Genomic DNA, 12,565 nt, shown 5'->3' on the forward strand with positions numbered 1-12,565 from the left:
AAGATGAACGCCGTGTTTTACGGACTCGGTCCAGAATTGTTACACACATGTCATATTTCTAACAGGGCCCGTTTGGTGGCAGGGACGTTTAGCTGGAATTCAAGCCCTCCCGCCATAATCCCATGTATACCGTTCCCAACCGTTTTGTCCTGGGGCTGCTGAGCCAGTTCATTCTGTGTCATCTTAAGCGCCGCTGAAGGCATGTTAATCATTAATACTTCTGCGTAGCATAAATACATATTTTCCTTTCATATCCCTAAAACCATCTTGTGATCCTCCCAGATTTACCCTGGGACCCTTCTGTTCTTGGTCAAGGTCTTTTACTTTCAAATATCACACAAAAGACAACAACTTGACACAGGACAGTAAGTCCATCAGCCAGCTTTAAACATTTCTATAGAGACTCGTGTACTTACAGAACACCCAGTAAAGTAGAGAAAATCTTTAATTTACCACATATTATTGAATGTTTATTCAAGTACAGTGAGCTCATATGATATCTTGTACAACACTACAGTATCTTGTTTGAGTGATGAAATAAAACAAATCTGATCCTCCCTTACTACCTTCATCAAGGGCCATCCTTACACTTCCCGTCCTTTCGTATCATATACAGTTGTGAAATGAAATGTACTGTGCACATAGTTACATGACCAGACAACACAAAGAAACTGACCTATTTACATTTTTTTCTTTTCTCTCTACAGTTTTCTGCCATCCTTACCCCTACTTCTCGAATCGTATGACAGAAATCTTTAAAAAAAATTAAATAGGAATGGATTTCTTATCCGGATCCCCAGGCTGAACTATTCAGTATCCACGTATCCAGTCATCAATAAGCACAAGCTACTCACAAACACATGACCAGGAGGGGGGGGGCCGTGTAACAATAGAGCAGTGAGTTATGTCCACACCAAAGACAGAAACCAGATACCCGACCACGATACATTGGATGCATGCTCTTTCAGGAGCTCTCTACTTTTGATCTAACAGGTGTTTCAGTGCTTTTCAACTAGCTGCTTACTCATTTGGAAAAGGAAAAATACAAAAGACCGCAATATACCACACGCAATAATTATCTATAAACATGTACCACCACAAACTTCCACTGCAGACCCCCTGGAAAAGGATTTCAACCCCTACACAATTCCTCGCACCCCTCTCTGGGCAGCGTCGTTGCCGCCAGCAAAAAAAAAAAAAGGGAGCACCCCCCGGGGTATCCACTTTTCTTCAACTCATCCCCCCCCTGCCCTGCACATCGCCCCTGCACTCTCAGGGGCTAGGCTACCCTGGTGCTGCGAGGCGCGCCTTTAGCCGTATTCGTGGCGCGGCGCGCCAATCAAAAAAACAAAAAAAAATATACATATCGCACCGAAAAACGGGTCCTTACCGCTGGCAATCTTGGCGCCGGTCGTCTCTCGCACACCTCTGTCAGCTCAGCGAGCATCCCCGGAGAAAAGACCACCTCCGCCCTGCGCAGGGCACCGTCCAAGTTCTCTATCTGTTCTTCAGGCCCGGCCTCACTCTGTCGGTCTTCGTAGGCTAGCAACGCTGGACCGGGCCCCACACCTGCCGGCCGCCGTCAGCCACGGCCACCATCCCTTACGCAACGGATCCGGCCTTCAGCCCCCGCACAACGCAGGGAACCAGCGGAGGAGACGCGCATCGACAGATCCGCACAGACGATGTGCACACGATTCCTGAGACCCACACGAGTGTGAGACACCTGACCAGCTAGGAAGCAAAAAACCTTTAAATCAAGTCTCCAGCCTAGATGCAGACAAGATGCCGATACAGATGTCAGTCGGGAGAAAGCTACATAACTTGTAGTTTCTTCAAGATTTAAATGTCCTTTTTTGATACGCAGATATAGATACCGTCAGTATCTACATATACTACCTACTGTACAGTATATATACTATATACTATATATGGGTCATACTGGGTGTTTCTTACCTGTTGACAGTCGCACCCGCAGCTGGAACTCTTGTCTGCACGGAGGGTGTTGAGCTTGTTTTTGTGTGGAATCAGAGACTTTGCTCTCACTGCACGTTTCGCTGATTAGGTTGACAGGTGGGGCTAAAGTGTAGGCCGGGAGCTGGTAGCGGTTGCCCAGTTCATCATAACTCTCCGTGAGAGAGCCTGCAGAGGGAGAAATGACCTACATCAACAACGTGTTTCCAAAAAGCCTTTTCATCAGTAACAGCAACTAACTTTATACGTGATACACAAACCCCCCTCCTCTATTTCCAACCATTGTCAATAAATCAGAGGCCATCACATTTACATCATATTTACTTACATCACATTTACAACAACAACACCAGTGCCCTTGAGCTAGTGAAACGACTAAAAGCAAGAACACTATGCACGAACAGAGTGTTTTTCCACCTCTGTCATGGCTTTCTGTGCACCAATCCATTCACAGTGGTCACGCAGCACTGCGACTATTATGTAACTATTACAGCAGTAATCTCTGAACAACTGATGCATGGCCTTCTGCATACTGTCCTTTGACATTTTGAGAATTATTACAGTGAGTTATGCATTTGTGTTCCAGGACATTTACAGCTTACAGTTGGTAGCTAAATGAAGCACATATCTGAGAGAGGATGTGTGTGTTTATGTGCCTGTGGGTGGTTTCATACCGTGTGGCAGAGTAATGCAGGCTCCATCCACTATAGCCTGTGCTAGCTCCAGGTCATTGCACTCCGCAGCCAGGGCTGCTGCTCTGAGTGCGTCCCAGATCTCTTTCCGTCCATCAAAGGCCGGAGCCGTATCCCAAAACTCATCCCTCTTACTCCTCAGCTGGCCATCTGTCATCGGGTATTCACTCTTCCACTTTGGGCGCTCCTTCTTGAGGGGCTCATTACGTCCTGAAGAAAAAAAGAAGGCAGTGTTAAATCTGTTCTTAAGACTGATCAAAAGACTGTAACTCAACATAATCACGGCTAAACTCTGCTCGACAGTCATGCAAACAACTTTCAGTTTTTCTCTAAATGGGAGATTATAGGACAGTAAAACCAAGTAGCTGCTAGTATAGTAAATAGTAGTGAAGCTCTGATAAACCTACTGTAGAGGGTTGGCTCAGGTCACAACTGCTCTTTACCATTACTAAGAAAGAAGATATGTTTAACAAGAAATATTTTGTGTAATTCAAATGTGTTACTAAGCAGAGCTAGAATTTCTGGAAAAATAAATGACAAAAAACTTTTTTTTTAAGGTTTTAAATAGTTTTTGAACTTAAAGCCTCATCACTGATAAGTAAATATTATGAGCAGAACAAACATTTCCCAATATACTGTATGATAGAGTCTATGGAAGATACATTAGAGACGCTTAATGCGTCATATACTCGTGTAAACCCCAGTGAGGTCTGACAAGGACGAAAAGCTCATCTTAAGACTCCCACACTTAAGGATCTTCAGTATTTGGTAAAAACAACCCTTGAAAAGGCTCAACGTGTAGCCTGCACCCCGCTGCATCTGTGATTTTCATTTGTCAGAAGTCTCACAGCCCATAAATCAACCAGTTTTATACACCTACTGTAGGTGTTTCAACACTGGCATGTATGGAATATCCACTGTACCGGCATACCAAGAAAGTCAGTGTGATTCACAGAGGGAGGGAAATCAAAGTGATTATTTATAGTGTTGTGGATTACTGCAGTGGCTAGTAACACACACATGTGCACTGACATGCGCTCACATACACAAGCACACGCCAGTGGATTATAGGCAGTAATCAGGTTCCACATAACAGGATTTATCTGCCCCTATCCCATAAGGCATTGGTTGGAGAGATGAACCCTCTTTGGCCAATGAATGCAAGCAAAAACACTCGGGGACTAAAACAAGTCAGGAACAACAAAAACACGGAAATATAAACACAAAGCTACAAATTAATTATCACATGATCACATTTCTGAGAGAGAGTTGTGATGCAAAATGTTTCATAACAAGTCTGTTGTCTACATCTGTTTATTAAGCTGGTCATATGATACAATATGCACAGAATTAAATCATTTTCTATCCTTTAACAATGCGCGATGTTAAGTGTGACACCATGACCTTAGTAGATGAGGCGATGGCCTAAGAGTCACGTTGCCAGTTTGGATTCATCTCAGTTGCATCTGTGCCTGCGTATGTGTTCATTCAGAAGTACACACACTTACAAATGTTATAGTTTACATTTTATGCATTAATAGAAGGCAACATTGTAATATCAAATCAACTTTCTTCACATTTTCAAAGCCATTATTACAATAAAGCAGAAATCTGGAGAAAGTAACTGCTATAAAAAATTCTAATCTATATTTCCCATTGAGCTCCCCCCCCCAAAAATTCTCATGCACAAATTCGTGTTTGCATTTGTTATTGTAGACAGGCAGCTGCAAAGTTACAAAAGAGTCAGCCAGACAAAATGCTAATATTAGACGTCTGGAATCCTAACAAGCAACCTGACTGACAGCAAGGTATACTGAGATAATTGCAAGTTGCTCTGATCTGTTGTGATGACAAATGGCTTCAAGAAGTATGCACACGACAGTGACAGGAAAACAATTATCAAGCCTGAGTATCCTTAAACCCACTCAGAGACGATATGAGGCCAAAACCAATCCTTAGATTTCAGCTCTGAGGGTTCCCAAAGCATCTTAAGAACCAACATGGATCACAGCACGTTGCACACTGAGCTAAACATGCTTTATTGGAGCGTGTCCTGGTTGTACATACTGTAACATAACAACCTTTCTGGTTTGGTTTTGTGCTTACTAGAAATGAGGTGGATGTAAATAACTTGCAGTATATAATGTTATATCCACCTCACTGCTGTAGAGTCTGTGAGCCTGACTGTTTAAATGTTACTGTGTACAATGCAGCTTGAGTGTACAGAGAGATCGGCTTTGACAGTGTGTCATCATCTATAAGCCGACAGCAGCTACCTGGAACCTGAGCTTAGCAATTTCAAACGAAGTCAGTGGTTCAAGTTTTTTTCATCAAGCTTAAACATTCCTGATGGATGGAAAAACTGCCTCAAATCTACCAGACAAAGAACTGATTTAGTTTCATGTAAATGAAAGTTGGCTTTTATTATTGCTGCACCACTTCTATTTAGTATCCTAACAACTACCGTTACCACTATTTGTACTAGCTGTAGTATGTCAGTGTTCAGCTCGATGCACGTAAACAGCTCATATCGCCTCAATGCTGAAAGCTACATTAACTCCGAAACATTAGCATATAGTTGGGCGCCCGGTTAGCTCAGTGGGTAGAGCTGGCGACCCATGTACCAAGGCTGAGTCCTAGTCCTTGCTGCAGCGGCCCAGGGTTCGAATCCGACCTGCGGCCCTTTGCTGCGTGTCATCCCCTCTCTCTGCCCCCCTTTCCTGTCTGTCTCCAGCTGTCCTATCAAATAAAGGCATAAAAAGCCAAAAAAAATATACTTATAAAAAAAAAAAACATTAGCATATAGCTTAATAATCAATCATCTCCTAAATATGAGAACTGCAAACCTAATCCATCCAAGTCACATCAGTGTACTTTGCCATTAACGCATGGATCTCAGTAAGAGGCAGCAACATGGATGCTGTAAACTCTATTGTTACGACCTCTTTCTGTTTTCAGTAAACATTGTTTGATACACAAAATGCACAAGAAAAACTAAAAAACCCTTAACAACAGTATCAACAGCTCAGACAATCTTGAACTCAATATACACAAAACCCTCTGAGACAAATTATGCCAAAATACAGTGTGATGCACAAACATAAAAACATAAAAGCATTCCTTTCACCCAACACTAAAATCCATACTCACTTTTCAAAATCCTAAAGGGTGTGTTTGGAGCGTGATAGTAGTTGTATTCCCTTGAGTTTGGTACTCCCATAGCTGTGCTTTCCCTGAGGTTTGATGTGAGTCAGTTTAAAGTCAGCATTAATGATCGAACAGACGTCGACCCCGAGGAAGAGGACAGCTTTGTTGTGTCCAACCAGCTTGCCGCAACAATTGACAAGTCAACCACCTGATCTAGTTTTCCGCGACGTGCAGGCTCAGATTCAGAGCTCAGTTAACCGTCGTGACACTTCCCCAGTTGCTTAAAAGTAACCACGTCCCTCTACTTCTAAACCTTCTAATAACAAGTACTTCACTACCCAAAAATAACACAAGATCAGTTCATGGAAAGAAGCCTAATTTATGGGGAGAGTAAGTTGAGTGTCCCAGCCAGAAGGTAGCTTCTTTACACAACAGGTCTAATCCTATCAGTTCTATTTAGAGACAGGATAGAAATACCCAAAGGCAACATGTTAAACCTATTAACAGACAATAAACCCCTGTCAGACTATGGCAGTCTGTTGGAAGGAGAAGCTACTGTACCTCTTTGAACTGCCTCCAACAGGTGATCGTGTTTATTCACTGAGACGCTGCAGTTTATAAAAATACATGCAAATCTGTCCCTTACATGCTGGGTTTCCACAACAGAACAAAACTCAGTTTATTACAGAGGCCGTCTCGTCTGTGTTTGCCTCTCACCAGGGTAGACGGTTAGAGTCTATGAGGATGTTTTGACAGGTCATCAGGTCTGTCTTGCAGGTAAATGATCTCTCTCTGCATGTAAATATATTTTGCTGCAGGTCGACATCATGCACCAAGTAGGGCAAACTCTGATATGAAAACTGTTCCGTGCAGGCCCCGGGTTGCTGCTCAATACATAATGCATGACAATCCAGCTGAGTGCACAGCCGTTTTTTTCACAAAGAATGGATTGACCAGTGTTTATATAAAACACTGTCCGCTCGGGGAAGGTCCTCAGCACAGATTAGATACATGACTAAGCCATGAGGCCTGAAACATTTAACACCTGAGACAGTAAGCTTTCAGACCGAGACAAGACGTCAGTGCAACAGCAAGGAATCCTGTCTCCAAACCTGCATTTTATAATAAATGCATGAATTGTTAAAGGCCTCATCTGGCTGGTGCTGCATATGTATATATCCCTTTGCACTCTCTTGTGCAGGGTGTAATATTGTGAAAATTGCTGTGTTGTACTGCAAAGTGTCCTGGTATACTTATGTGTATGATGTGCCAGAGGATGTGGATTTAATGCACCACCACAGACGCAGTTTCTAATCTAATTTAATCTCATTTGTAACAGCACTCTCTGTATGTAAATAAAAGTAAGCTATAGACATAGTCTCATTACGAGTTTCTAGCTTAAGGACATTATATCTAATGCTTAAAGCTTATATTCGTGCAGCAAAGATTCTACTGAATCCAGAAAAATATCTAATATAAATATATATATATATATACAGTGTGTTCCAGCTACTTACCTCCACGTTTTTTGCTCCTTGTCGAGCTCCGGGCACTCCCTTGTCCATCCATCCTACTCCTTCCGACACAGCCTCCCATCACTGTCCCTGTATACATTCCACACCAAGGAGAAACATCACCTACCTACACATCTGCCACATATTGCCAAGTAAAACAAAGAGCTTTAAAATGCACATGTGAACATGTCGGTTACACAGTTAAAGATGGTGTAAAATGAAGGTGCCTTAAATGAAAAGCATCATCAGGGAATAATGACAGCTCAGCACTCCTTGTTCCTGTGAGGTCAGACGAGCGGCGGTGTTTACGTCACGTGTACTGCCAGCTGACGGGGACACGCGCCTGAACCTCACGCTCAACTATCTCTGACTTTTCCTTTTCACATATTTAAAAATAGAAACAAAATGTCCATGCACTATCACAATTATACACATACAATTTAAAATATGTACTTTGTATTTTATTCGTTATTGTTTTTTATTATTATTATTATCAGTATTTTATATCAAACACGAGCTCAGATTCATTTTGCCTACCGGAAATCCAGTCTGCTAAATTATGCATTCGTCTGCAGTTTGCTTGCCACATCCGAACTTGTTTCCCAGAAGTTATCCCTGGATCCTGAAGGCGACGACCAGCCGAAGGTGCGATCCAGCAGGTAGGACAGAAAACAAACCGGGAGCAGTGTGTCCGTGCAGGGATGGCGGGCTGGGAGACCAGTGTGGCCCTGCAAGAGCCTCCAGGGAACCTCAAGAGCTTCTCCCCCCCACACCCCAAAAATAAAGGCTGCAATCAATATCCGTATTCCCCCTGAAACATAGTGGATGGAGCTCACCCCTGCACAATCCGTTTGCACTGATCTAGAGTTAAATCCCTATCAGGCTGCACGCATGCGCACTTTTAATTAATTCTTCTATCCTGCGTCAAGCTCATTAAAATAAGAGCGGAAACTGAGATGTGACCCCTCCAGAATAATAGTGCGTATTGCAAAATAATGAACCAGTTAATGTGATTATGTTGACAAGCACATTTTTTATAATAATAAAAACAGTCATTACGATAAACAAAACTGAACTGGATTATTATCACTGAGTTACAATGTTACAATGTTTGTATATATATATATATATACAGTCAATGGTTTGTATGTAGGGCGTTAACATGGGTTTTAGCTTGAAATGCAAAGCGGAAGATGTTCTGTTTAATTATTGTTAAGATAAGATAAGTGGCTCATTGACGTTTCCCCCCAGCCAAAGTGCTTATCTGGCATTTGCAATAAAACACACACACACCTTGAGTTTCATTTATACAATTAATAAATTAACAAACCAGCTGTTGTTGTTGTTGGTTCCTCCTACAAAATCCCCATTTTAAGCAAAAGGTCTCCCCTCTTTAATGTAACTGAGCTATTTACAGTTTCATTGTAAATAGTGTGAAAACAGCCTGATACCCTGCAAAACTAAAAATCTGCCAGTTCAAATGTTTTTATTTAGCCAAAATAAAACCATCACCCTAAAACCTATATCGGATTATGTTGTATCTCGGTCTGGAAACAAGTTAATCCAGTCCAATTTAATCTACTCTATATAGCCTATCCTAGACATAGGTCTTTGGGCATTTATAGCACTTGCAGCTAATAGTAATAACAGAAACACCCCCCAATATAAATAGGTTCAGGAGTCTGATAAAGAGGAGGGTTACACTTTGCATTTGTAAAAAACGTCCGTCTTCCACAGAGAGTTGTTAGAAGTCCTGAAGTGTGTGTGGTGGAATACTTTTCTACACTCTAAAGCCAATTAGTTAAACTTGAGCCTGGCCTTCATGAAAACACTGAATCTGTTCAAGGGTGTATAGGGTTGTTACCATAGTGGCACATAATGAAGGTATGGACATCATTGCATCGTATAGATTATGCTTAGCTTAACCTTTGGACTTTATAAATCAATGCGATTGGTCGCCTGCAATCACAGCAGTTAGCACAGTTAGCAGAAAACATGAAACTCAAAATAGTGCAAGTGTAACACACAAGCATACACAAGTACCAACAGGAGAGGAAATGGTCAAAATAAATGAATAGTGTGCAGTCAGTTTTACATTAAAGTATGTTGTTTCCTAATTATTCTAATTTATTATATTCCAAATTGAATTTGCAGATGATCAATTATTCTTATCCTCACAACATACTGCACAGATTCTGACCAAACAGTGACATGTTGAGCACTGACATCTGCTGGAAGATTGAGTATTGACAAGTGTGTGTGTGTGTGTGTTTTGTGTGTCTCTGTGTGTGTAGTCAGTTTCAGATGGAGTGGGAGGATTTGAGGTAAAAGAGGGTTGGAACCAACTGAAATCTGTTATCATCCCTTAATCTCCTCTGTCTTTATCAGACAAACTCTGTCTCTTGCATTCTCCCTTTAACTCACAAGATCACCAACCATTTTCTAACTGTCTTCTCATCAAAGTCATTAAAAGCAAAAGATCTAATATTTTTTTCTTTGGGATACTTTCATGCCAGCAAGATTTTCCTCAAATTGGAAGGGAAATTTTAAATCTTCTCTTGCTCATTTGCTTTAATCTTTGTGCATCTCCACTAATGTAGCTGCTGGTTTTTGACATAAGATGTTCATATCAATCTGCAGATCAAATCTAGTAGGCATCTCAATAATCCTCCCTTACTAGCAGCATGTCGCTGGGTCTGTCTGCCAAAGCAACACTGTGACATAACACTGGAGCTGCTCAGTCATCTTAGGGCAATAAAACTGATAGATAATGAATTATAGTTTTTCATAAGTGCCATAAGTTTAAAGAGTTTGATGTATTAAATGCAACCTGTGTATGTGTAATAACAGTGAAGGGACATCTTTGGTAATAAATTAATACTCACTCACTCCAATTATTTAAATAAAGCCATTTATAAAGATTTATTAACTTAATTGGTACAAAATACAGATAAATAACACATTATCATGGAACTGTCAATTTCAAATGATAATATTGGACTGGAGTGTGCACATGGAAAAGGGAGTTGTAGGTGTTGGGAAGAACCATTATTTCCTAAATCTTATGTTTTTTCTTTTCTTAGAGATATTTTGCTTTAAAAAAAAAATTCATGATTCTAAATATACTTCAGTCCAATAATATGTTAGTCAGTACAAGTGATTTATAAAAATATCAAACCCGTCATTAGCTCACAGGCAGGTAAGACCCGTTTGTAATACTCAGTAAAACAAGAGAGAGAACAAACCGTTCAAAAATTGTAGACTGTCCTTGAGCAATGCCGCAGCTGGTTTTTGAGGTATTGGAATTTGATATGACCCCATTTCTTGAGCTGTAAGGAGCCACCATGCAAGGATCCTTTAAGTCAACCAGAGCAGGTTGGACACAGCAAAGACTGCTGAAAATAGGCTACAAGTATGCCGTCTGTCATACAGGTATTAGGTCCTTTTTAACTGGGAAGACGTCCCATTTCAAACCATCACAAAGTGGCGTATGTCCAGAGGGAAGTAGAACACGCGTCAGCCAGTGACTACAGACAAAACAAAAAAACAGAGGTTACAGGAAGTACAAGGTAGCATTGTTCATATCTGATGTATGGACACCTTCATAGAAAATCATTACAAACGTCAGTGAGACACACCTTCTCTTCTCCACGCCAAAGAAGACTTTCCAGTTATTCAGGCTGCCGTAGTTGTAAGGGTTTCTGTACACCTGCCAGAGCAATTTAAGAAAAAGAAAAGGAGCAATTAAAAACATATGTAAAAAGGTCACCGGCATTAAATTTATGGTTTGTTGCTTATCATAAAAAAATGTCTAACATGCTCACCTTCCCTCGATTTGCCATTCGCTTTGTTTCTTTGCTGTTAATGTGTCTTTCTATGCTCGTCTCTCCCCTAGATATAAGAACTGCATGCCAAAGAGTCAGAGCTCCCAGAGCCACAGCCACCGTGCTAAAAGAACAAAACACATTTTATTTAATCCGCTGCAAAGATAATCTATACTACATACACTGACAGTTAACGGTATGTAATTTATAGTATGGTGTGTTGGGACTTGGTATGAAAAAAATCCAGTGCAGTTTATTGTTTTGTACTAACAGGAAGCAATAAAATATCCTGTCAATCAGACTGCGAATGTCTCTGTCATAGTTGACATATAGGAAACGTTTAACACTTTTGGGTTTTACCTCCATCCACGTCTTTGTTTTTTTGTGAAGTCGATTTAGATTTATTTCATACTCTTACATGAACAAGACCTGTTTTTAAATTAATTGGCATGGTCCTACGTATGGCAAGTGGCAGCATGAAACACATTTTACCTGGTAAGCACCCACATGTAGATGATGCTCTTATGAAACATCTTATCCTTAAAGGTGTACGGAGGAGCAGATGTCTGATAGTTGGTCTACAAAAAGCACAGATTACATTACTAACAGATATTAAAAACACATCACAGCTTAAGCATGTTATTGTGCGTGTATTTATCAGATTGTACCTGGCCAGGAGGGAGAAGCCCTATAAGAAGTCCCATCCCTGTTACTGGTACCCCTGGCTTGTCCGTGTCCAAATGCTTAAAGCGCTAATGGAACAGCCCGCGTACACAAACCCGAGTGTTAAAGACAGAAACAAGGCAGCGTCAGTCAGGAACAGTTAAGCCCCGCAGAGAAAGACACCAGACATGGAGGAAAATTAACAGACAAAACCTAACAAGCCTTACAAGGACAAAACGCCAAGCAGGCCAGCACCAACGGTCCAACAGTGTGGTGTGAGTTTGAGCATCTCACCTCAAGCGCTTTGTATGCATCTAGGAACAGGTTTCTGCCGCTGATGCTACAGTAGACACAGCCCAAGGTCAAGAAGAGGCAGAAGGAGAAGAAGTAACGGTGGTTAAAGTGACCCACGCAGTTATTCAACCAGGCTGAGATGCTAACATTAAGGAAGATCTCTTCATAGTCACATAATTATAAGTCACACATTAAATAATGTTAGCACAAAAGGATACGACAATGATGATCCATTTTCAGAATGCACCTGCAGAGGAAAAAGAAAATGATCAGTCTCATACTGTCCCATAAGTCCTTTGTATTCCACTAAACAATCAACAGGATCTTGGTCAACCAAGTAAATGGCATGGAGACTTACAGGTGGCAGAAATATATGCTGATTTAATTGCAAATACATATCAATATTTGCTCGGAAAAGTCCCCAAATGACGATATTTTAACTCAAAAACATTATTGT

At 41.1% G+C, this 12,565-nt stretch overlaps 2 protein-coding genes across 5 annotated transcripts in view; both read right to left on the reverse strand.

The window, feature by feature from the left end:
• Window positions 1–1,582: 1,582 nt before the first annotated feature.
• On the reverse strand, window positions 1,583–8,188 carry ubtd1a (ubiquitin domain containing 1a). The gene is made up of 5 exons (XM_035663804.1): window positions 7,865–8,188; window positions 7,331–7,417; window positions 2,649–2,876; window positions 1,957–2,142; window positions 1,583–1,734 (listed from the first exon to the last, which is right to left on the reverse strand). Exons 1-5 carry the CDS (start codon window positions 7,914–7,916, stop codon window positions 1,583–1,585), a joined length of 705 nt encoding a protein of 234 aa, XP_035519697.1. The 5' UTR covers window positions 7,917–8,188.
• Window positions 8,189–10,221: 2,033 nt separating this feature from the next.
• The window catches only part of zdhhc16a (zinc finger DHHC-type palmitoyltransferase 16a), a 5,375-nt gene continuing 3,031 nt past the window's right edge, over window positions 10,222–12,565 (reverse strand). For 3 of the 4 annotated variants that reach the window (XM_035663582.1, XM_035663580.1, XM_035663581.1), the window contains 7 exons: window positions 12,327–12,355; window positions 12,109–12,242; window positions 11,820–11,903; window positions 11,644–11,729; window positions 11,152–11,275; window positions 10,966–11,036; window positions 10,222–10,854 (listed from right to left, as the gene is read on the reverse strand). In XM_035663582.1, coding sequence (XP_035519475.1) covers window positions 10,752–10,854; window positions 10,966–11,036; window positions 11,152–11,275; window positions 11,644–11,729; window positions 11,820–11,903; window positions 12,109–12,242; window positions 12,327–12,355 — 631 coding nt within the window. In that variant the 3' untranslated portion in view covers window positions 10,222–10,751. The remainder of the gene's footprint in view (window positions 10,855–10,965; window positions 11,037–11,151; window positions 11,276–11,643; window positions 11,730–11,819; window positions 11,904–12,108; window positions 12,243–12,326; window positions 12,356–12,565) is intronic. The other variant, XM_035663583.1, reaches the window with a different exon arrangement.

The sequence above is a fragment of the Morone saxatilis genome, unplaced genomic scaffold, assembly GCF_004916995.1.
Source record: "Morone saxatilis isolate NCDOM2014 unplaced genomic scaffold, NCSU_SB_2.0 Contig19, whole genome shotgun sequence".
Classification (NCBI taxonomy): Eukaryota; Metazoa; Chordata; class Actinopteri; family Moronidae; genus Morone; species Morone saxatilis.